At 45.2% G+C, this 23054-nt stretch overlaps 1 protein-coding gene across 4 annotated transcripts in view; it reads right to left on the bottom strand.

The window, feature by feature from the left end:
• Positions 1 to 23054, bottom strand: part of TMEM183A (transmembrane protein 183A) — a 106419-nt gene that overhangs the window by 25869 nt on the left and 57496 nt on the right. For all 4 annotated transcript variants that reach the window (XM_069239009.1, XM_069239008.1, XM_069239011.1 and 1 more), the window contains 2 exons: positions 11457 to 11537; positions 10424 to 10579 (listed from right to left, as the gene is read on the bottom strand). In XM_069239009.1, coding sequence (XP_069095110.1) covers positions 10424 to 10579; positions 11457 to 11537 — 237 coding nt within the window. The remainder of the gene's footprint in view (positions 1 to 10423; positions 10580 to 11456; positions 11538 to 23054) is intronic.

Below are 23054 nucleotides of genomic sequence, written 5' to 3'. Positions count from 1 at the left end.
AGAGTTATGCTTTGTGGTCACACGGACATTGCTGCTACAACCTGGTGCTGCTTATTTTGGTGTTGCAACTGCCACTTCCACTAGGGTGTAAGAACCTGCTGTTGCTGGCCCATGATGAATCGTTTAAATTGGAATGGACCTTTGTTAAAAACAAAAAGTAATGTCAAACACCACAGATTCGAGCACTTCCGCAACAGACTATTTCTGAACTATTTTCTGAACTTGAAGGTTACCTACCCTACAAGCATCTGTTCATAACTTGAAGTGCTGGAGAGTATCATGCACTGCATACTTCTGTCATCTAGAGTTGGACTTGGAATTCTGAAAGTTGTTTTTCTTCTAAAAAACTATTTTGAGTCACTAGATGAACTGTGATTCTTCCATTACTTGGCAAAGAGCATGGGTACTGACTCCATGTTAGATTGTTTTTCACACAGCAGGTGAGTGCGGTATGCAGTAGTTAATACATAAAGCATTGTGTAGATGTACAGTGGGAAAGGAAGTTATTTAGTAAAGGAGTGCAAGGAAATGCCTCCTTGGCATGGCTACCCCCTGACGTTTTGCCTTTCCTGATGCCAAGTTATGATTTGAAAGTGTGCAGAGGCCTGCTAACCAGGCCCCTGCACCAGTGTTCTTTCCCTAACCTGTACCTTTGTCTCCACAATTGGCACACCCTAGCATCCAGGTAAGTCCCTTGTAACTGGTACCCCTGGTACCAAGGGCCCTGATGCCAGGGAAGGTCTCTAAGGGCTGCAGCATGTCTTATGCCTCCCTGGGGACCCCTCACTCAGCACATGCACACTGCTTGCCAGCTTGTGTGTGGTGGTAGGGAGAAAATGACTAGGTCGACATGGCACTCCCCTCAGAGTGCCATGCCAACCTCACACTGCCTATGGCATAGATAAGTCACCCCTCTAGCAGGCCTTACAGTCCTAAGGCAGGGTGCACTATACCACATTTGAGGGCATAGGTGCTTGAGCACTATGCCCCTACAGTGTCTAAGCAAAACCTTAGACATTGTAAGTGCAGGGTAGCCATAAGAGTATATGGTCTGGGCGTCTGTCATACACGAATTCCACAGCACCATAATGGCTACACTGAAAACTGGCAAGTTTGGTATCAAACTTCTCACCACAATAAATGCACACTGATGCCAGTGTACATTTTATTGTGAAATACACCCTGAGGGAATCTTAGAGATGCCCCCTGAAAACATACCCGACTTCCAGTGTGGGCTGACTAGTTTTGCCAGCCTGCCACACACCAGACATATTGCTGGCCACATGGGGAGAGTGCCTTTGTCACTCTGTGGCTATTAACAAAGCCTGTACTGGGTGGAGGTGCTTCTCACCTCCCCCTGCAGGAACTGTAACACCTGGCGGTGAGCCTCAAGGCTCACCCCCTTTGATACAGCGCCACAGGGCATCCCAGCTAGTGGAGATGCCCGCCCCCTCCGGCCACAGCCACACTTTTGGCAGCAAGGCCAGAGAAGATAATGAGAAAAACAAGGAGGAGTCACTGGCCAGTCAGGACAACCCTTAAGGTGTCCTGAGCTGAGGTGACTGACTTTTAGAAATCCTCCATCTTGTAGATGGAGGATTCCCCCAATAGGATTAGGGATGTGCCCCCCTCCCCTCAGGGAGGAGGCACAAAGAGGGTGTAGCCACCCTCAGGGCTAGTAGCCATTGGCTACTAACCCCCCAGACCTAAACACACCCCTAAATTGAGTATTTAGGGCCCCCCAGAACCAAGCAAGATAGATTCCTGCAACCTTAAGACAAAGAAGGACTGCTGACCTGAAGCCCTGCAGAGAAGACGGAGACACCAACTGCTTTGGCCCCAGCCCTACTGGCCTGTCTCCCCATTTCAAGAAAAACTGCAACAGCGACGCGTCCCCCAGGGTCCAGCGACCTCTGAAGCCTCAGAGGACTAACCTGCATCTAAAAGGAAAAAGAACTCCCGAGGACAGGGGCCCTGTTCCAAAGAAACTGCAACTTTTCAACACAGAAGCAACATTTAAAGACCCCACGTTTCCTGCCGGAAGAGTGAGACTATCCACTCTGCACCCGACGCCCCCAGCTCGACCTGCGGAAAACTAACACCACAGGGCGGACTCCCCAGCGACTGCGAGCCCGTGAGTAGCCAGAGTTGACCCCCCCTGAGTCCCCACAGCGACGCCTGCAGAGGGAATCCAGAGGCTCCCCTGGATTGACCCCCAGGAGGCCCTATCCCTAGCCCAGGTGGTGGCTACCCAGAGGAGCCCCCCCTTGCCTGCATCGCTGAAGAGACCCCTGGGTCTCCCATTGAAACCTATTGCAAACCCGACGCCTGTTTGCACTCTGCACCCGGCCGCTGAGGGTGTACTTTCTGTGCTGACTTGTGTCCCCCCCGGTGCCCTACAAAACCCCCCTGGTCTGCCTTCCCAAGTCGCGGGTACTTACCTGCTGGCAGACTGGAACCGGGGCACCCCCTTCTCCATTGAAGCCTATGCGTTTTGGGCACCACTTTGACCTCTGCACCTGACCAGCCCTGAGCTGCTGGTGTGGTAACTTTGGGGTTGCCCTGAACCCCCAACGGTGGGCTACCTTGGACCCAACTTTGAACCCTGTAAGTGCTTTACTTAGCTGAAAAGCTAACAAATACTTACCTCCCCCAGGAACTGTTGAATTTTGCAGTGTCCAATTTTAAAATAGCTTATTGCCATTGTTTGCCAAAACTGTACATGCTATTGTGATGATTCAAAGTTCCTAAGATACCTGAGTGAAATACCTTTCATTTAAAGTATTGTTTGTAAATCTTGAACCTGTGGTTCTTAAAATAAACTAAGAAAATATATTTTTCTATATAAAAACCTATAGGCCTGGAATTGTCTGAGTGTGTGTTCCTCATTTATTGCCTGTGTGTGTACAACAAATGCTTAACACTACCCTCTGATAAGCCTACTGCTCGACCACACTACCACAAAATAGAGCATTAAAATTATCTCTTTTGCCACTATCTTACCTCTAAGGGGAACCCTTGGACTCTGTGCATGCTATTTCTTACTTTGAAATAGTACATACAGAGCCAACTTCCTTCAAGGAGGCAATCTGAATCGCATACTTCTGGGAAATAGGGTGGGCACATTGGAACCTACAGCACTACAGGTTGTGAACAGATGCTTACAGGGTAAGTAAAATTTTCTGTTTGTATCAAGTTTTGCTGTAGATGGTTGGAGTTTGAAGGTGTTGAGGCAAAAAAGTGGGCTTTTTCAAACAGTTATCCCCTATGCTGTGGTGCAATCTAGGATCTATTTGCTTGAACAGCTATTTCATAACAGACATAGGCCCTCATTACAACATTGTAAATGACGGGCGCCAACATACCGCCGCCGTGGCTACTAGCTGTCAACGCGTATTATGACCGCCAACGGTGTTCCGGCAGAAATCTGGCAGAACACTGCAGACGGTCATAGCGGCGGACTGCGGTAAGGCGGCACCTGCTGACAACAGCACCGCCACGCCAGCAAAACACCGCCGACCGTATGATGAGCAATGATACGGCCTGGCGGTGTTTTTCTTGCGGACGCTGCTGCTGACCGCAGCAGACCATTTCCAGCCGGGGGACCCCCTGCAAGCAGGTAAGTCGGGTTCTCCGACAGGAGAGGTAGTGTTGTGTGTTTGGGTGGGGGGGGTATATTTTGGGATGTGTGCATGTGGGTGAGTCGCGTTGGATGCGTGAATGAGGGATTGTGAGTGTTGTGTGTTGTGGATGCATGTGTGTGACAATGTATGTTGTGGTGTGTGGGTATGTATGTGTGGGTGGAGGTGGGTATGCGTGTGTGCATGTGTGTATATGGGTGCACGTGTGGGTGTGTATATGTGCGGGGCGGGAGCGGGTGGGGGAGGACTCTAGGGAGGGGTAAGGAGCAGGGGAGACCCCTATCAGTGCCAGGGAAAGCATTCCCTGGCACTGATAGTGCCTACCGCCATGGTTTTCGTGGCGGCACAGAAACCACGAAAACCATGGCAGTAGGCCGGGTTGTAAAGCCGAGGGTGGGACTGTGACGGCCTCCGGGCTGGAGATCGAAGTCTTCAGCCCAGCAGCTGTTACCACCCTTTTTTTTGTTTGTTTTACCGCCGGCCTGTTGGCGGTATTACCCCCGCTTTAACACCCACCGACAGGGTTGTAATGAGGGCCATAGTCCCTTCACAAACTTTCAAAAACGGAATGCAAATGTGACCAATCATCTATCTATTTGTGCCAGGTTGACATTTTAAACTGGTAAAGAGGCTCAGCTGGTGGGTGGTGATTATTTCCTCTAAATGTCTCTTAACCTAGAGATCATAAGTACTGAAAGAGTGTGCCTTCCACTACAGGCTAAGGAACTCATTATGAGTCTCAAGACCGCCACACTCGCGATGGTGGTCAGACTGTGGCTGATGGGCCACGGTCTGACTGCCGGTACTGCCAGGTTGCCGCCTCTTGACAGCCTGGTAGTCGCAATCTGCCAGGACAGCGCTGCAAGCAGCGCTGCCCTGGAGATTATGAGTCTCCTTTCCGCCAGCCTTTGCATGGCAGTCTTAGTGCATGACTTGACTACTACCCTTCCATTTCATACTCGTGCTACTGACCCTGAATATAGGAGTTGAGTCCAGTGGGTAAATGCTGCCCCCAGTCCCATTGCTTCCAAGACTTGGTACAGATAGTCCCACCTCAGGCTATCAAAAGCCTTTTCTATGTCTATTGACACTATTATCACTTTGTCTTCTTCTGGAGGGGCAGTTTTCAGGATAGAGAGCAGGCTGCGTATATTCAGAGGTGTGTTTCGTCCAGGGATGAACCTGCTCTGATCTCGGTGTACCAACCGTGTCATATGGGTGGAGGGGTGGCGACGGCTGGCCAGTATACTGCTCAGGATTTTATAATTCACATTAAGCATCAATAATATGCAGTATATGACATGACGTCTTTGGGGAGGGAGGGAGGGTTGGGGGGGGGGGGGGGGGGAATGCCTTCCCGGCTTCAATAGGGGAATCACCAGCACCTCCCTTGTGGTGATGGGCAATTGGCCAGTTTCTCCTGCGGCTACATATAAATCGACTAGTTTGGGGACCAGCTCGGCTATATATATATATATATATATATATATATATTTTTAACTCAACAGGAAGACCATCAGTCCTCGGCACCTTTCTCCCAGCCATATTTTTAATGATTGATCAAATTTCTTGCAGTGTAATGGGGTTTCCCCAACTCTTCTGCGCCCATTCGTGGCAGTGTTGCTGCACCCAAGAATGTCACCAGGGGGTCTTTTAAGGAAACGTGAGGAGGTTCATATAGGTGCATGTAGTAGGGTTCAAATCTGCAATTGATAATGCTTTGATTATAATGGTACCTGCTTGTTTTAGATTGTATCTCTAGTATTGGTCAGCTTCTGGGGGTGGGATTGATGAGCCATGCTAGCAGGGTTCCCACTCTTTCCCGTTCTGCATAGATCTTGATTATGTATACCACTATGATCAAAACAATGTAGTTTTTCTAGGTGCATTGCTAACTGTTATTTAGCATCAATGAATTGCAGTTGTAATTCTGGGTTACAAGGGCAACTTTTCTCCAGGGTTCTGTCCTGTGCCTCAACTTCCGAGGAGAGTACGCAGGACTCCTACTGTTTCAGCAATACACCTGCCTCTTAGCAGAACCTTAAAAGCAACCCATTCTGCCAGAGGGGTGTCTGTGATAAGTGTGTTCTCCGTAACATAATTACGGATAGCCTCCCCAACGGCATTACAGAATGCTGTGTCTTTTAGGGCTTCTAATCACAATCACTAATCTGGAATTTGAGGTTTCTCGCTCTACCAATCTAGTGTTATTAGTATCGGGTTTCAGTCCGATATTGTACGAGAGAGAGAGGTATTCAGCGTATCGTACTTTTTGGTGTACTCCTTGTGAACAAAGAAAAGCATGGAGTCTGACATGCAAGTCATATACACTAGAGAAATTCAAGTCTATCTGTGGGGTGCAGCCTCCTCCAGGAGTCTGTGGGTCCCCATCTAGATTGCCAGTCGCGGAATATTTGTGCTAGCCTCACCACCGGGGAATCATTTAGGGGCGCGTGTGTCCTGTCTAGGGCAGGGTTGGTGACACTGTTAAAGTCTCAATAAGTTGAGTCAGGTGTTTGGCTAATGTATGGGACAGTGTAGCAAAGAAGGTCCCCTGGTCAGTGTTAGGTGTATATAGCCCAACAATGGTCAAATCCTGCCCTCTAGCCTACCTGATAATAGCATATACCTCCCATTGAGATCCAGAAGTTTTCCTGTTTTTTGGAGGAGGAACTCCGGATGGATACAGATCAGGACGCCCCTCGCAAAGGCCGAGTATGTTGTAGTGCACAGTTATCTCCTGCCGTGTTTGAGGAGGACCTCCCTCTCCAGGGCCTGCCAGATGGATCTCCTGTTTTGTCTTGTTATTGAGTCCTGTGACATTCCAGCTAATCAAGGTATAGGCCATGGATTGTAGGTTAAGTAGAGTATTAGTTGCTTCCATAACAAGGTGGAAGCAGTCACGAAGTCAGCATTCCTCCACCAGTTTTTAGAGGGCCAGATATTGTCGCTTGGTGCCCTGTAACATCAAAGCCAACAAAAACATACAAGAACATCCCAACTCCCTTGGCCCAGGATGAGAAGCAAATGCACACCCATCCAAACCAGTAGCCAATTCAGCGACATTCCTGCATTCATCTTGCACAAATTAGATAGTTGGGGGTGCTATCGTTACGAGGAGCCCCCCGACCTCACTACCTAATATCCAGACTTCAAACAGGGTCAAAGTGGGCTAATCTCACCCCAGCTAGGCTCGCACGATAACCAGGTGTCTTGTGTGGTCTTCCCGTCTCCTTTTCAGATGTAGGTCAAGTAGCAGTTGTTGTGCAGTGTCGGACAACATTAGCCATTTTCGGCCCACCCAGTGTGGAGTGCGCAGCCCTTTCCCCCCCTCCCCTTCACATTTGTGGCAGGATATCAGATTAGGTCATCCACTGTTCTAGCCGTTATTTGCGGGAGGGAAGTATCTGTGGTCCTCAATATATTAGACGCCATATCCGAGTCCACCAGGTCATGAGTTGTTTTCTCCGATTGGGTGGGGGTGGGTGTTGCAGGTAGGGTGGAGAGTGGACACAGATCTTGATCCGCTAATGGCCGCCACCACCAGCTGGCGTTCCTGTACAGCCTTGCAGCGGGAGGGGACTGCCCTCTTCAGGTTTTGCTTGTTTTCTCTGGCTCTTAGGGGAAACTGTGCTGCGTGTTCCGGAAGGGATTTCCCCCCTGGCTAGGGAGTTGCTCAGTCTACTTGCAGACCTGGGGTGGGAAGGTGAACTAGTGTGATGAGTTGTTATGGGTGTCCCTAGGTCAGACAGGGGACACCATACGGAAGGCCCAGTTTTGCAAGTTGGTTCTTGGCTTCCGTAAAAGAAGCTCTCTGCTGCAATGCATCAGTAAATTTGGGGAAAAAAATTGACCTTGCTATTGGCCACAGAGATGTCTCCTTTCAGTCGGGCTTGTGCCAACGTATGGTCTCTATCTTTGAAGTGTAGCACTCTAGCAATGATGTCAGGGGTCTGGTACGAACTTGATGGGCCCTTTCAAAAGAAAAAAACGCCAAGATGCCTTTGGGCGCTATTTCAGCTCTGAGCCAGATTTCTAGGAATTTAGTCATGTCTGCTTCACTGCCCTCCATCCGTTCACGAAGTCCAATAATCCTTATATTATTCCTCTGGGTGCTAGTTTCAGCACCTTCTGCCCGTAGCTTTAGGACTTTCACTCTGTTTTCCAGTCCCGTTAGCCAGGTGGTCACTGAGGTCACCTTCAGGGGTTATGTTCTCTATTACTCATTCCGATGTTGTTACCCTTCCTGTTTGTCACCTATGATCATCTCTGAGGAGTCCCAGATCCGTGACCATGGATATCTATTTAAGTTCTAAGGCTTTGCAGGATGCTGCTATGACTTAAAGGATAATATTTAATGCGGCACTTGTCTTGCTTCCCCGTCTGAGCCCCCAACCTCATCCATGGTATCCAATGTGGTGGTCAGGTTACCCCGTTCCACATCAGGATCTCGGGTGTCTTGTTTCTTGAAACACTTGCCCATCCTCGAGAAGTGACAAGGTGGTTGTGCAGAGAGGGACGTCCTTCTCCTTGCACGTATTTCTCATTTTGACAATTCAAAGCCGTCCTGGGCTGGAGCTCTCTGAACACCCCAGTGATGAGTGCCGCGAGAGAGCCGTATTAGAATAAGTTGCACCACACAGGCCCCAACTCAAGGGCGCAAGTGCACTATGAGCAACTTGGGAGTTCCGGAGAATGCACCTTCATTCTCCAGAAGCGTTCGTGCAGCCTGCGAGGCCTAGTGTGCCTCTGCAGTGGATATGATCCTTCTTAACTTGGGAACTACTTGGGCGGCCATTAGACAAGGTCACATATCCTGCTAGGGTATTCCTCTCTCTGATGTATAGGTGGGGGGAGAAGGCAAGCTGCAGGCTCACCTACCCTAAGCCAGTCTCTTTCCCCTTTGAGATTATAGTTGGAGTCTCACTCGGAGCAGCTCATTCGCCCCAGCCTAAGTCAACATCAGGTCTCAGAGTGTAACAGCGTTTTGCATGAGGAGGGGGTTGCAGAGAAACGGAGCTCCCTCTGCCAGCTACCAAACGGATAGCTGCAGATGAGTCTGGGACAGGGAGGTGGCATCAAGTCTGTGCTGGTCCGCAGGGCACAATTGAAGTCCACTCATGGAAGGGCTTGCAGTCCATTGATTCGGGCCGCTACACCGGCAGTCACCATCTCGGTAACTGCAGCGGGGCAAACGGCTCCTGGGACTACTCAGGAATTCAGCACCGCCTGGTAAGGGCACCCGGTCCCCATTCGCTGTTGGCATCAGGTGAGAGAGAGGGTCGGGGAGGTTGAAAATGTTCTCCGGCTGCCAACCCCACACTCTTGGGTGAGGTGGGCCAGGCAGGCAGCTCCAGGTCCTCAGCCAAGTTTCAGGCTCTCGACGTCAGTGCCACCAGTTCGTGCTATCTGGTTTGCTCCCCTCTGACTGCCACGTTACAGAAGGGGGAGGGGGAAGGAAGGGAGAGACTGTAATCCCACTCCAGAGACATCCGGTATTCTGCTCTGCTCTTAGGGCCGTCCGCACCTTCTGAGTCCATTGCGGGGTAAACCGATCTGCGAACAGGGTCATCTGTGAGCGCCATCTTGCCCAGTGTCGTCCAGTCTCAAAAGCGCAGCCACGGTTCTGCTGCTTTAAATTGTAGCGGCTATTGCACAGTGTTCGAAGGGCCAGGAGTGGTCTCCTGTAAATTTAGAGCACCGGGAGCTCTGTGGGTCTACTGCCTACCCCATTGGCGTCAAGCCACGTCCCCCAACCGATATTTATTCTCTTCATCAGAGAAGTGATATTGTAAAGATTCTACAGACCATAACAAGGAAGTTGATGATTTTAACAGTGTGTATACTTTTTGCACTAAAAAATTTGAGGAAAATTATGTATTCCTAGACTTTAACAATTGAGTCAGAGATGTGCTGTACTGTTGCCAGAGAATGTTTCATTGAATTGTAATCAAATTTATTGTAATTTGATTTGTTTTACTATGTGGTTTTTAGTTTAATGGACCACGGTCCCAATAACTTACTTCTGACTCACTCTAATGAACTAGAAATTCTTTATAAATCAATAACAAATATTGTGAACCAGAACAGACAGCTTTTAGATTAAACAGTGAAAATATGTTCAAACTTCATTATCACATTGCAGAACAGAATAATATGAACCAAATGTGCAATTTAATGATCACGCAGATTTACTCTTGATTAATTAGTACATGTAAATTAAGAGTGGGGAATTCCTAAAAGAGACATAATACTTATAAGAAGTGGTACAAGTAGCTCTATTTCCTGACTGATACCTTGACTGCAACATCCTGCAAGTGGCTGACTGCTCAAGCAACAGGCAAGTAAGTGCAAGAGCACCAGTACTGGTATAAACTAAACTGGGTTCCTATGGCAGAAAGAGGAATGGTGGTTATGGCTTGGCATACAAAGCACAATAACTAATGACTAGTGCTTAAAAGCAAAGCTTAGGTTTGTCCTACCATAGTAGTGTCTTTGTAACCAATTTATAAAGCACAGAATTGAAACCTAGGAAGTGCCGGAAATGAAACCTAAAATGGTGTGAAATAAACATATGTTTGGGAGTACAGAAGAGTAAAGTGGATAAACATATGAAAGCAGAAGGCTAATCATGGGTGGGAAGTTTTTTGGCTTGTCTTTTAAATTTTGTGGCATTTGATTTCGTATGCTCTTAAAACTTCGTAAAGCCCATCTGATTTGCAAGGAAAGAATCTGGAAATAGGTGACACAATAAAACATAGTTCTGATTATCACACACTTACACAGGATAATGTCATGCCCATGACAACTGGTATGAATATAAAATTGAGAGTAGTGACTTGCAGCAGACAGCAGTCCTGATCTGGGTTAGTATGCACTTCTTCATACCTAGTAGGGGGGCACAGAGCAGGATGACTGTTCTTCTTGCACCTAGGAAGCTTGAGAAAATGAAATCATAAACACACATCTCACCTCTGAAACATTATAGACTATACACCAATGGCTATTCCCCAAAGCGAACAGGAATACAATAACGGTAGCTGCTGCCAAATGCTGGAATCTACTCCCTCAGACTTTAAGGCAGGAACAACATTTTTTGGCCTTTAGAAAGTCAGTCAAAACCTGGCTGTTCCCACGTTAATCCAGGTTTTATATTTTTGTAGGGATCAAGCACACACTCCAATCCTTTGAGCGCTTTGATGCTTTTGCCAGAACGCGCTTTATAAATACCAAATACAATACAATGTAATAAACTCAGTGAAAAATCTAAATATACAGAACATTGTTAACTGCAAGGTAGGTTTACAGTTTATGCTAAGGGGAAATGTTGTACTAGAGAAGCTTGCAATGCTGCTGCTAGGTATGCCAGGAGTGAGACAAGCAAGTACTGCTGCTATTTGTGCTGTACTTATGCTGTGTGTGTGTGCAAGGTCGCATTGCTGACGGTTATCCCTGCTCTTTCTGTTTTACGGAGGCATAAGAATCATTTCTCACTATACCAAAGCAAAAACGATTGGCTTTCTCACACTTCTTTTATACCAGAACATTATCTTATTCAAGTGGATAGTAGTCAGACCATCTCATTAATGACGTAAAAAAGTGGTAGAGAGAAAATAATTAAAACATTGTTGTGAAAACAAGGTCTAACTAGAATAAACAAGCTTAACAGTGAAAATGTGTCTTCAATCATAGTTAACCGCATGTTATCCACTGCTGCCACACATACATCCGTACCATATTTATACTATGAAATTTTGACCAATTATGATTGCTTCTTTAACAGCTCTGAGGAACTTAAAGAACATGTGCCAATACCTGCTTTTGGAACTTGAAGTTAAATTCCCACATTGGTTCTTGCCGAACCCCAATAGTCTTTCTGCACCAGAAAAGCAAACACTGCCAATAAGAATATAAAAATAATCAGATTACTTTATTCATACGTACAAACTGTTAAACAAATATATAAATGTCACTTACCCAGTGTGCATCGGTTCGTGGCATGTTCCACTGCAGATTCACATGCTATGCATAGGTCCTGCCATCTAGTGTTGGGCTCGGAGTGTTATAAGTTGTTTTTCTTCGAAGAAGTGTTTTCGAGTCACTTCAAACAATCATTTCTCACCCAAGCTTTAGCAGAAAGACAGATATAAAGATGACACTAATTATATGACATATTCTAATGAAAAATTGGCTAAGTTCTTTTGGGTTCAAACTGAGGTTTAAATACTGCAGCTGAAAGCCAAGGAAATTCTAGCTTGAACATATTCTCTTATAGCTTTCTTAAAAACCAAAAATACAAAAATGCAAAAAAAGGAAACTAGGTCAGAAAAAATGTAGTTCTTGCCTCAAACTGTAGAATACCAGTGCTTGCATCTATCTTTCAAAGATCATGACAATTGAAACATGAGCTCCCCAGCTGGCCTTCTGCTACTTTAGCTGCCTGTGGCCTTCACCATACTATACTTGTCGACCACCAGGATTGAGGGGGAAGCGCATGTGGGGCGGGGACGAGGGGGTTTGGCCCCCAATGAAACACCTCTGGATGGTTTATTTCCTTTGTTACAGGAGTGCGCGCACACACACACACACACACACACACACACACAAACCATCCCCTTGCTCCCTTTTCACTCGAAACACTTGGCTGTCGAGTTCCTCAAGAAATTGTGGCTTCCCCCATACTTATAAACATCTACATTCAACCTGCTGGAAAATCGATTAGGAGCTCTGGGTTTCAGGAGTTGTCATGAGCTGAAGTCAGACTTCAGCAACTCAAACACTGGACTGCCCCTTAAAGAGTATTTGCAGGCTAGTCGAGATTGGGTGGCAGTCAGTTTCCTCAAGCTTAACTTCAATAAGAACAAAATCTTCTTTTATTCTTATTATTTAGGACCTCAGAGGAGTATCATCTTAGATTCTGGATTAAGATATCTCAAGTTAACGTCCAGTTTAAAATACTCAGGCTGCTTACTTCCTTTTGTTGAAAACTCAGGAAAATCCTCCTATTTTTCCCTCTTGTAAAGAACTGCATGAGGATGATTAATTCCAATTAATCTCTCACATCTGGACAATGGGAACACCCAATGACTACCAGGTTAATATTGGATTGATCGATGTTGATGCTCACAGCAACACATTTTTATACAGGAGTCACACATTTTCATGCATGAACGCATCATCATTGTTAGATTCCCCCGTCGAGAACTCTCCGTCAACGCCAGCACTTACATATATGGGGAAACGCAGGCTCTGAGATCTAGGCCGGAGGTTGATGACTGACAGGTCACAGGTGGGGTAACACTTAGCCTGCAGCCAAATGCACAAGTAGGAAAACTTAGATCAGATCCCACAGATAGGCAGCAACACTACAATGGTCCCCAGAGAATGGCCTCAATAAAACACACAAGGCCAGAGGGATGCGTGCCTGCCCAAAAACACAGAGTTAGGTACACTTAGCCACTCAGAACGCAGTGACCACGTGCCCCTCAGGATGGACATCTGGACACATACTCGCTGGCCCATATTGTGTCCATGCAAGGTCGAGGCCCACCTGTGTCCACTATCTCGAACTGCATTTACGACTCCTGGACAAGTGTTCACATTTTTCACCAAGAAAAGAATATCTTATATGGTTTCATTCCACTCAGAGAAATGTATAAAAACTTGCTTCAATGCGATGTACAATGCAAGATTCCTCAGACCCCAGTTCTGTGACTGCTCTCTTGGCCTTAATGTTTAAGTAAACGAACCGTTCCTGTTTTGTCAGAAGCCTCGTATTGTGCTTTTTAAGGTAAATCCTCATTCAAGCATCAAGGTCAAGAAACTGCGAAGAATCCAGACTATAGCAGTACATCTGGCAGCACATTTACCGGAAGGTGATCGTTTTTTTCATAGTACAGGCTCAAAGCTGCCTCCTTCTCTTTTGCTATTAGTTACAACCCACTTTACAGCTCTTAGATCAGGGTCCTCTGTTACTCCACCTTCCACACTACAACTTCAGTGTGAAAGAAGATCTTTTAAAACCATGTGCCCAACACACAAATAAAATGCCTCAGGAAAATCATCAGATCATTCTGTACTCCTTTTCCACGAATAGCTGAAAACTTCTGTTTGTTTCTTTTCACTTCTTCTCATGCCTATGTCCAAGCATCATGGCGTCTGCGGCTATAAACTGTGCAACAATAATAAATAAACATTTGAAATTGTATGCCCTTACAGTTGCAGATGCTCATGCTTGAGCTGGGATGTTACTACATTCTGTTGGCAAATCCAAGAGTATAATTACTCAAGGTACACAGTTCTGAGAAGAGACACACCACACAACCAATTAGGAGGGGTTTCTACATATCAATCATCACAGAGAGGCAGATGCAAGTGCCCTCTCTCACCAATTGGTGACATGCTTCATCATGCTTCACATCGTGCCCATACCCTCCTCTGAACAACTGGTAGTCCCAGAATGGTTGTGTGTATTCTAAGAAGAAATTATTCATGTGACTATATTACTCAAGAGGTGTCAAGTACTATGTTACATCGTTCACACGCAAAGAACTAGCAGATATGACATATTGGCTATCCCTAAACTTCAAAGAAAAATTAACATATGCCCTCAGGTAAAGTAAGAAGCGGTTTTAGCTGCTGAATAGCCCTTTTCCCTTAGCCCTTTAACATATATCATGTCAGAAAGGGGTAGTTACAGATGCTAAACAACCCTTTCACAATAGAGGATCAGGGCAGTAAGTAAATTCAAGATGGGGTCAGTTCTATCCGAGGAATAGATTTGTTCAGAGCACTGATGTGGGTTCCTAATTTAAAAACCCATCTTTGTTCCTTCTCAAACAATCGCTGGGCCACTTTATATGATTCAGGTATAGATTCTGAAACAACCCACTCGGGGTCATTCCGAGAGTGGTGATTCTCTATGAAGTGTGTGCTCATCTTCATGGCTAGTTGCTTAAACCGGATAGTACTAATTTGTTCATTGATCCCAATTCTGTTCATTCTGGTGGTCGTGCCAAAATATAACAAGCCTGTCAGGCATTGCAGTGCCGGCCTGATGAGGAGCACTGCCCAATGATGAAACATATAAAAAAAAGAAGAGAGAGAGTGACTGGGAGAATTATGGTCTAGTGTACGGTCTCCCAAGACCAAGATATGTAAGTAGAAATAGTACACTGTTCCAATACATGTGCATGCAGGGAGAGGGAGTGTCAGTATTTTCAGGAGAGCCCTCAAGCATCCACTAGGATGCTAAGCATCATCATTAGGCAATCTCCTCGTCAGACCGGTACTGCAATGTCTGGCGGACCACCTCACACAAGGTGGTGGCACTCAACCGAAAATAATATAGCAGAAATAATGAGGTCTGCAGAAAGTACTGACCATAAGAAAAAAATGGGAGAGACAAAAGGATTAAAATTGACTCTGAGCCTCAGGCATCATGATTTAATAACTCAGAAAAAGGATCAGGACAAGATTAAAAAAGGAAACAAGAGGAGTTAATACGGGGAATAATGTCCCACTGTACTCCATGGAAAAGAAAAAAGGTGGTGTACCTAGTTCTAACACAGTGTGGTCAACATGTTTCGCACCTCTGCGGTCAAAAAATGATCCCTTGGCGCTTCATCGGGACCGTAATGACTACTTCTCCTATTTATAAAAAAAAGATAAGTGCTGGAAAGTCACTTACTGAACGAGGACTACTACGACTACGTGCGACCCAGGGTAGGTTTACTGATGGACCAGAGGAAGATACGAATATAAATTCTCTTTGGTTTGAGGCTTGCGCGTTCCTCGGATGCCTTTTCTCTACTATGGGATGGGCGACCTACTGACCAATTGACAGTGACAAGTAGTCCTCGTTCAGTATGTAATCAATCTTCGTCCTTGGCTAAGACTTGTCACTCCGGACCAGAGGGACACCTGTGGAAGCCAGAAGCACCTTCAAGTTCCCTTGGACTAGAGGCACTAGTCCCCTGCAAACTACAGGTAAAAGTAACCGAAGATGCCAAATCTTCACTGGCCATCAGGCCTGCTGTGGTAGTGTAACAACCAGGTGGTCCAGTGTCTTCTGAAAGTCATAATCCCGCCTGCCTTCAAGTTTCAGGCTGCTGAATTGCTCCCTCAGACCCCAGTAAATTCTCAAAGGAATCCTGCACCTTTAACTCTGCCAAGGCTTGTTAGTTGCCAGTCCGGTAACTAACCCCCAACGCTCAACGCCACAGGTGCAGGGTACAGTGTGCAACTTACAGCGGACATCTGCAACCCAGCCCCAGCTGAGGTTTTGCCTCTCTTTGTCTATTTTACTTACAGCTCAGGATTTATTTATTTTTTTAATTATGAACAGCACTTGACGCACACAATCGTATTTTGAGAAGCTTATTTTGTATAGTAAGATGAAATGTTAGATGATGTTTTTTCGAGCGCAGTTGTTTACTGTGTTTGTCAGACTTGAAAGTGTGATAATATTTTCTTTTGCTGTATTTAAGGTTGCGTTTGTGTATTCACTTATTTTTTTTTGATACAATTATTCTTTTGTATGTTGTGTGTGTTTTTAGTTGCACGCATTGCTTTTTGTGTGTCTTTATTTTATAATATTTGCTGGAATTTCTTCCCTGTATAATCCATCTGTTAGTGTTTTCTTTTTTCAATGGTTTTGTTGAGTTTGTTTTAAAGAGGCTTCTTTATTTTAACTTCCCAGGGAAATGCATGATTCTTGAAACGTGTAGTGTGGGTGTGCTTGTCTGTTTATTATGCACACTGTTGTGAAATGTTAGAGGCTGCTTAAGGGAATGTAGCATTAACAAAATCCCGATTTTTTTATTTAGCTGCTTGAGAAGGACTTTCAAAATTTTCCTTCTGCTGCAAAAGCAAACTTCACCCTTGCAGGTTCCCGGGGATACACATCAGGCCCGGTATGTCGCTGCCGGCCGTAGGTATATGAACTCTGTGTGCTACCTTGAATGAGATCGAATTGCCACTACACAGTACTCTTAAGTCTTTCAAGTAGATACATGAATTAGTAAAAGTATATTGGCTGTTTAATAGTTTTTTTAGAAGTGTTGTAAATATAAAGAACTCTGCAGTTGCTTTTAAAATGTTGCTCTTCTCCAATTTGTTCCCTTGCTGCAAAAGCTGCCCATACCTCTCCAGTTTCCTAGGGACATGCACAATGCCCAGTACAGCTACTGTGGCTGTGTTTTCGTGTTTTTATTCACATATATGAAATGTCAGAGGCTAGTTCCAGGAGTGCAGAGCTATTACAAGCTAAAATTAGTTTTATCTCAACGCCGCAGAAGAAGGGTAATATTTGCACTTATATATGTTTTTGCCTGTTATTGTTTTTTTTGCTGCGTTTATGTTTGGTCATGTTTTCTGATCTGTGTGGTACATGTTGTTGTCAGCAGATATATTAAGCCTTTGCACTACCTTAGCTGAGCTATAATTGCCAATACATGAAACTTCGAACTCTTTCCAGCAGATACATTAAATAGTTGTAGTATTGTGCCATTTTTATAGTTGCCTGAAAACTGTCTCCAATCCAAGGTAGTCTGCAGTTGTTTTAAAAATGAATTACTTTTACCAATCCAGACCCAGGTGATAAAGCAGCCCCCACCCTTTACAGCTTTCCAGGGATACGCATGATGCTTGGTACAGCTGCTATGGCTGTGTTTGTATGTTTATTATTTACACAGATATTAAATGTGAAAGCACAGTTCCAGGAATGCAGCGCTACCAAAAGGTAAAACAAAAAAAGAAAAAAACCTCGGACACTAAACGCACTTATGTATATTTCAATCGTTATCATTTTATGCAGTCTTACATTTTAAGGCATGTTCTGTGATCTGCATATTACACGTTGTTGGTACCTTGTTTCTTAAACCTGTGTGCTACCTTAGATGACCTCTAATTGGGACTTAGCGTTGCCGGGTACCAGTTTGAAATACAAGTAACTAAAGTTTTTTTTGGGGGGGGCAAGTGAGTTAGTGTCTACCTGTGACTCGCGTACACATCTGGTCCCAATACAGCTACTGATCTTTACTGTTCTTTTTACACAGAGGATCAGCCTCCGGCATCAAACTGCTACAAAGTATTGCGTCATCTCCTTCACTTAACACTTTTGTGTTGCAGTCATCTTGGTTTGATCTTGTAAAAGGTGGGAGCGCTTGAGCGCTTTTCAATCATTCGTCTGCTCAATATAGGTTTTTACTTAGAATGGGGATCGTGTGTTGGCTGCTTGGAGGCATTGTATCCAATGATAGAAGCTGCTTACAGGAATGCAGCGTTTACATAATCTTAAGATACATTCATATTGTTGGCAGAAAAAAATGACCATAATCATGCATCTCTGCATGTTTCATCAGTTACTGTTTTACCCAGCTTTGTATGTTTGTGCCTATTTTGGCAATTGCATTTTATACCTTGTTTACTTTACATATATTAACCATATGCGCTCCTTTACACAAGTTTTAAATGCCAATACACAAAACTGTTTTTTCTTTAGCAGGTATATTATTGAATAGAACTGTTTTGGCATTTTTTAAATTTGTTAGAAGTCCCAGTTAGTCTGCAACTGTTTTCAAAATGATGCACTTATGTAAAACCGGTCCAGGGTCGAAAAAGGAACCTCTACCCTTCCAGCATCCCCGGAAACCCACTATGCCTTGTCCAGCTAGTGTGCCTATGTTTGTCTGTTTATTTTTTACTCCAATATTAAATGTGAGCGGCTGGTTGTAGGAGTACAGCACTACAAGCAGCTCCAAATATAGTCTTATTGCTGCAAGCAGCATGTATATGAACTCTGAGCTATCTTTGTTAGTTGTAATTATTCATACACAATACTTAAAACTCTCTCCAGCAGGTACATTAATTAGTAAAAGTATTTTGGTACTTTTGTGGTTGCTTGACAACTGCTGGAAATTAAAAGACCTTTGCAGTTGTTTTAAAAATGATGCATTTTGCCTAAACCGGCCCCCGCTACAAAAGCGGCATCCAGCCTTTCAGCTTCCACAAGAAATGTTTGGACATATTCTGTGAACTGTAAAGTACATATTGTTTGTGGCAGGTATATTGACACCTTGGCTGACACGGACGAGCTGGTTACGTCCTCGGCGCTCGATTGCCAAGGAAGTAACCAGTTCGACCTGCACACAGCCCACTGGAGGAGCGCTAGCGCTAGCGCTCCCCTCGTGGGCCTCCAACCCCCCTCCCCTGGGCAGGGATGGAAGGGGTATCGCTTCACCTTCCATCCTGAGACGTCTGATGACATCAGCATGCGATCGGGTGCTGACCTCATCAGAGGTCGGCCCCATCGCTCTGGAGGCATTTCTCTTCCGATCAGGGAATGGGCCTTTCCTTTCTGGTCTCTGAGAATTTCTTCAGCACATCGTAAAGCGATTGTGCTGCAGAAATGCCCACTGGTCACCAGGGAGTTTTGTTTACTTAATACAAACAATGAAGGGGAGCGACCTCTTGGGCAACGGTCACTCCACTGGGAGGCATTTTTTTAAGGCCGTTTCTGCCCCCAAGCCGGCCTATTTTAATGAGGCCAATCTGCCACTAAAGGGGGCAGACTCCACTAGGCACAATGAAATATATATATCTATACACACACACACACACACACACATATATATATACACCTATATACACACACATTTTACAGGAGGGGAGCGGCCCCTTAGGCAAGGGTCGCTATCCTGGGGGGCAAGCTGAAAGCCTACTAGATGCCATGGAATAAAATAAAAAAAATGTGGGGTGGTGGCTACCAACCAGTATGGGCATGGTTATGCCTCCACCCCCCAACTGAAGGGGATAACAGTCTTGCAGCTCTCCCCCTGCACACTAAAAAAAATCTTATCCCAACGGCAAGCAAGAGGACATTTGATTATGTTTTACATTTGGTCCATGAGAGCTTGACTTACTCTCAAAATCATCCCACTTGGAATGGTGAAGGCTGCACTTTTTGGACGCTGCCATGTACAAAAATCTATGAGACCTTGACACACCTGAAAACTAAACATCTGGGTGAGTCCAGGGTGGTGTGCGTCACATGCACCCCACACCATTTTTCAAAATGCCCTGCAAACTTTCAACTTAGCTTGAAATCACACATTTTCCCCACATTTTTGTGATGGAAACTCCACAAAATTCCTACCACCCAGTATTGTTGCATCTATACCGATAAAAATTCTGCCCCACTTGTCAGTCTAAAAAAGTTTTTTCTTCCCGAACTGCACTTTTGGACCCTCTTTGGTTCCCCCTGAATTTTGACATGTTTTTGGCTCTTCCTCGTCACAGGCACTTGGCCCACCTATACAAGTGAGGTATTATTTTTTATCAGGAGACTGAGGGGAACGTTGGGTGGTAAGAAATTTGTGCCAGTGCGGTGATCCCACACAGAAATGTGGGGAAAATATGATTTTATTTTGTTTAGCTAAATATAAGGTTTGCTGAGGATTCTGGGTAACAAAACACTGGAGGATCCACGCAAGTCACACCTCCCTGGACTCCTTCAGGTGTCTAGTTTTCAGAAATGTCTGGGTTTGGTATGTTTCCCTAGAAGGCTGCTTATCCCAGGACCAAAAATGCAGGTGTTAAATCCCATTCATGGGTTTGTGGAATACTCCTGGGTAGATATTCAGAGTAATTGTCCACTGCTAGGATATGTTCCAACAGGGATATTTTGTGACTTATCAACCAACTTCACATTGTATGTGGCAGCTTGGACAATTGTGCTGAGTGGGTGTTATCTTTTGTAGTAAATGGGGGGGGGGGGTGGGGGGTGTCATGTTCTCCAGACGAAAGACGACCACCAAGTGGAGAATTCTCTTTTGAAATGCTAGAAAAGCTAAATGTACTGAATAGGTTCCAGCACAGATAAGCAGTAAGCACTGCTGGGGTGACCACTGGCCCTCAACTGAGAGGTCGCATATGTAAGCCTCCCCAAACAAGAGGAAGGCGTCTTTTTGTAGCTGCGGTTGTGGGTCGAGAAACAACCTGCCAACTAACATTATCCTGGGATCTAGCAATACTAGAACTGCCTAATACCAAATATTTTTGACCATTGTCTGAAAAGATTTTTTCAGGAGGATGCAAGGAAATACAGGAGGACATCATTCTTAGCTGCTCTCCCTTTACCAGAGCATCGATTCCTCAGACAGTAAGAATGATAATGAGCCATTCTTATAATGGAGGAGCAACCGTCTGCGTAATTGGTTGGGTACACTCTGCCTGAATCTCTGAAAGACACAGTTACGATTTTTCCACATTGTTTGTGAAGCCGTCTGTGAAGCAGTATGATTTTTGTAGAGTGTGAACAAGGCACTGCACTGGGTTGCTTCCCTATACTAGCCAGCATATGTACTCAAACACAGGAATGTGTTGCTGCTACTACTAGGCATTTAATAAACACCCTGGGATACATGTAGGGATGAATTCTGGTTACCACAAACCAGAGGTATTAGTGTAGAGTTGCATGAATGTGGAAGGGTCACCATCGAAGCTCCTTCTTGCAATTGTTATTTTGAAGTGACTGAATGTACCACAGTGGTTGAGTGCTCGGGGGGTATGAAAGGGGGGTGGGGGTAAGGAGTGGTCACAATGTTTTGTCCAGTCTTTTCTGGGAATGAGGGAATACAGATTATGATCTTTGTACTGTGTGTTGTGCTGGGGCACCAACTGATGGCACTTTAAGAAGGAATAACTGTACCACCTCTAGAAAGAGCTTGTGGTTATCCATACTGATGTGAGGATAGGGTGGCACTTTAGACAATATTGATGGAGGATGATAGAGGGGACCCTTTGAGCCACTGTTATACCCTGCCAACAAGGAATTAATGGGAGGGCACTGCTTGTTGGCAAAGGTCTCTCTACCTTTTGTCTTGGAGAGAGTATTGCCAAGAAAGCCACTGCTAGTCTGCTCTTGGCTAGTTTACTGCGGATCTTCTTTAAAAGACTGCTCTAGAAGGTACTAGTTTCGAGGAGCAGGAGATGTTACTTGGGATTGAGGGTCAGCAAAAACTTTTGCATTGTTATTGCAAAAACCCATGGTTTTAATAGTGCTATTTAATTTTTTCAGTCATCCTGTCAACCTGAGGTCCAAACAGATGATTGCCATCAAAGAGAAGTTCCATGAGGTGGTAGTGTTCCTGAGGGAAGAAGTCAGACACCACAAACCAAGCATGGTGGAGCAGAAGGATGATGGCGTTCACCTGCATGGAAGCTGTGTCCAGTGCACAAAGGATGGTAGCATTTGAATTGTCTTTTCACTAGTGTATAAACTCCTTCACTATTTTCTTAAGTGCATCTGGGAGTTGCTTGAGCATCTCCTCTCATTGATACCTGTTGAATCGTGCAAGCAGGCAAGTGGAACTGCTATGCATTATTGTGTAGAAGCCCTACAAGCCAGTCTCAATTTTCTTATTCTGCTGGTCAAGTGGAGGAGTACTGACTGTGCACTGAATAAATGGTCTTGTATTTTCTGTGTGCACAACAAGACAGACAAGTGAGCGATGCCCATGAATGAATAAAAAGTCTTTCTAGACCCTTGGAAGTGTCTTTCCAGTCTTCATGGATCTCGAGATTATCTGTAGAGCACTTTAAATTAGGGCCTGATTTAGGTCCTGGTGGAAAAGAATATGGGGTCACAAATGTGACTGATTTCCCGTCCGCCTTATTACACTCTCATGATACCCTATGGCGATTGTAATGAGGTGGACGGGATATCCTACTTGTGATGGAGTATTCCCTCCGCCAAGATCTAAATCAGGCCCTTGGTCTTTAGCATGGGTAGGGACTGAGTAATGCTTAGTTTTTAAAGGGTCTCAATGAGAAACTCATGTGCTTCCTCATACAAGAACATTGTGGTTCTATGCCACCCTACCAATGACAGCATGATATGTCAAACTGTCACCAGTGAACGGGAAACCCCAATAAGGTCTGGCTCCAAAGACAGGTCGTCCTGAGGATCTGCCTTGTAATCTTGTGAAGCATCATCTGGCTGGGATGTGGGCTCTGCGATGTGCTACAAGGGCATAGGTTCAGCTGAAATGTCCTAGTCAGAGTTTTAATATGTAGAGTTAAGGATACGTTTGTGTTGGTGAGGTGGTGTCTACCTTTTTCTTTTAAGGAATAGGGTAAGCCCAGAGCTCCTCCGATATGTCCTTCTCAAAAGTAAGATTCCGTTTTTTGCTGATAATGCTGTGTGGGATGAAAGTTGACCGTGCAACAGCGTCACCATATCTGCATTAACATGGTTCTCTGCCTAGCATCTGGGTGTTTACGTTGTTTTTGCGAAGAATGTGGTGTGCTCGGATTCAAGGTTTTGGCCTACTTCAGTGACAAAGGCTGGTCAGCTTCATTTCCTCTTTCAGGATTGGTGCCTTGCATTGGAGGGGTCTTTCAGCGGCAAAC

This window comes from Pleurodeles waltl, chromosome 6 (assembly GCF_031143425.1).
Source record: "Pleurodeles waltl isolate 20211129_DDA chromosome 6, aPleWal1.hap1.20221129, whole genome shotgun sequence".
In the NCBI taxonomy this organism is placed as follows: domain Eukaryota; kingdom Metazoa; phylum Chordata; class Amphibia; order Caudata; family Salamandridae; genus Pleurodeles; species Pleurodeles waltl.
Note: the sequence above shows the minus strand (reverse complement) of the source record. Positions and strands in the feature narration are given on the sequence as shown.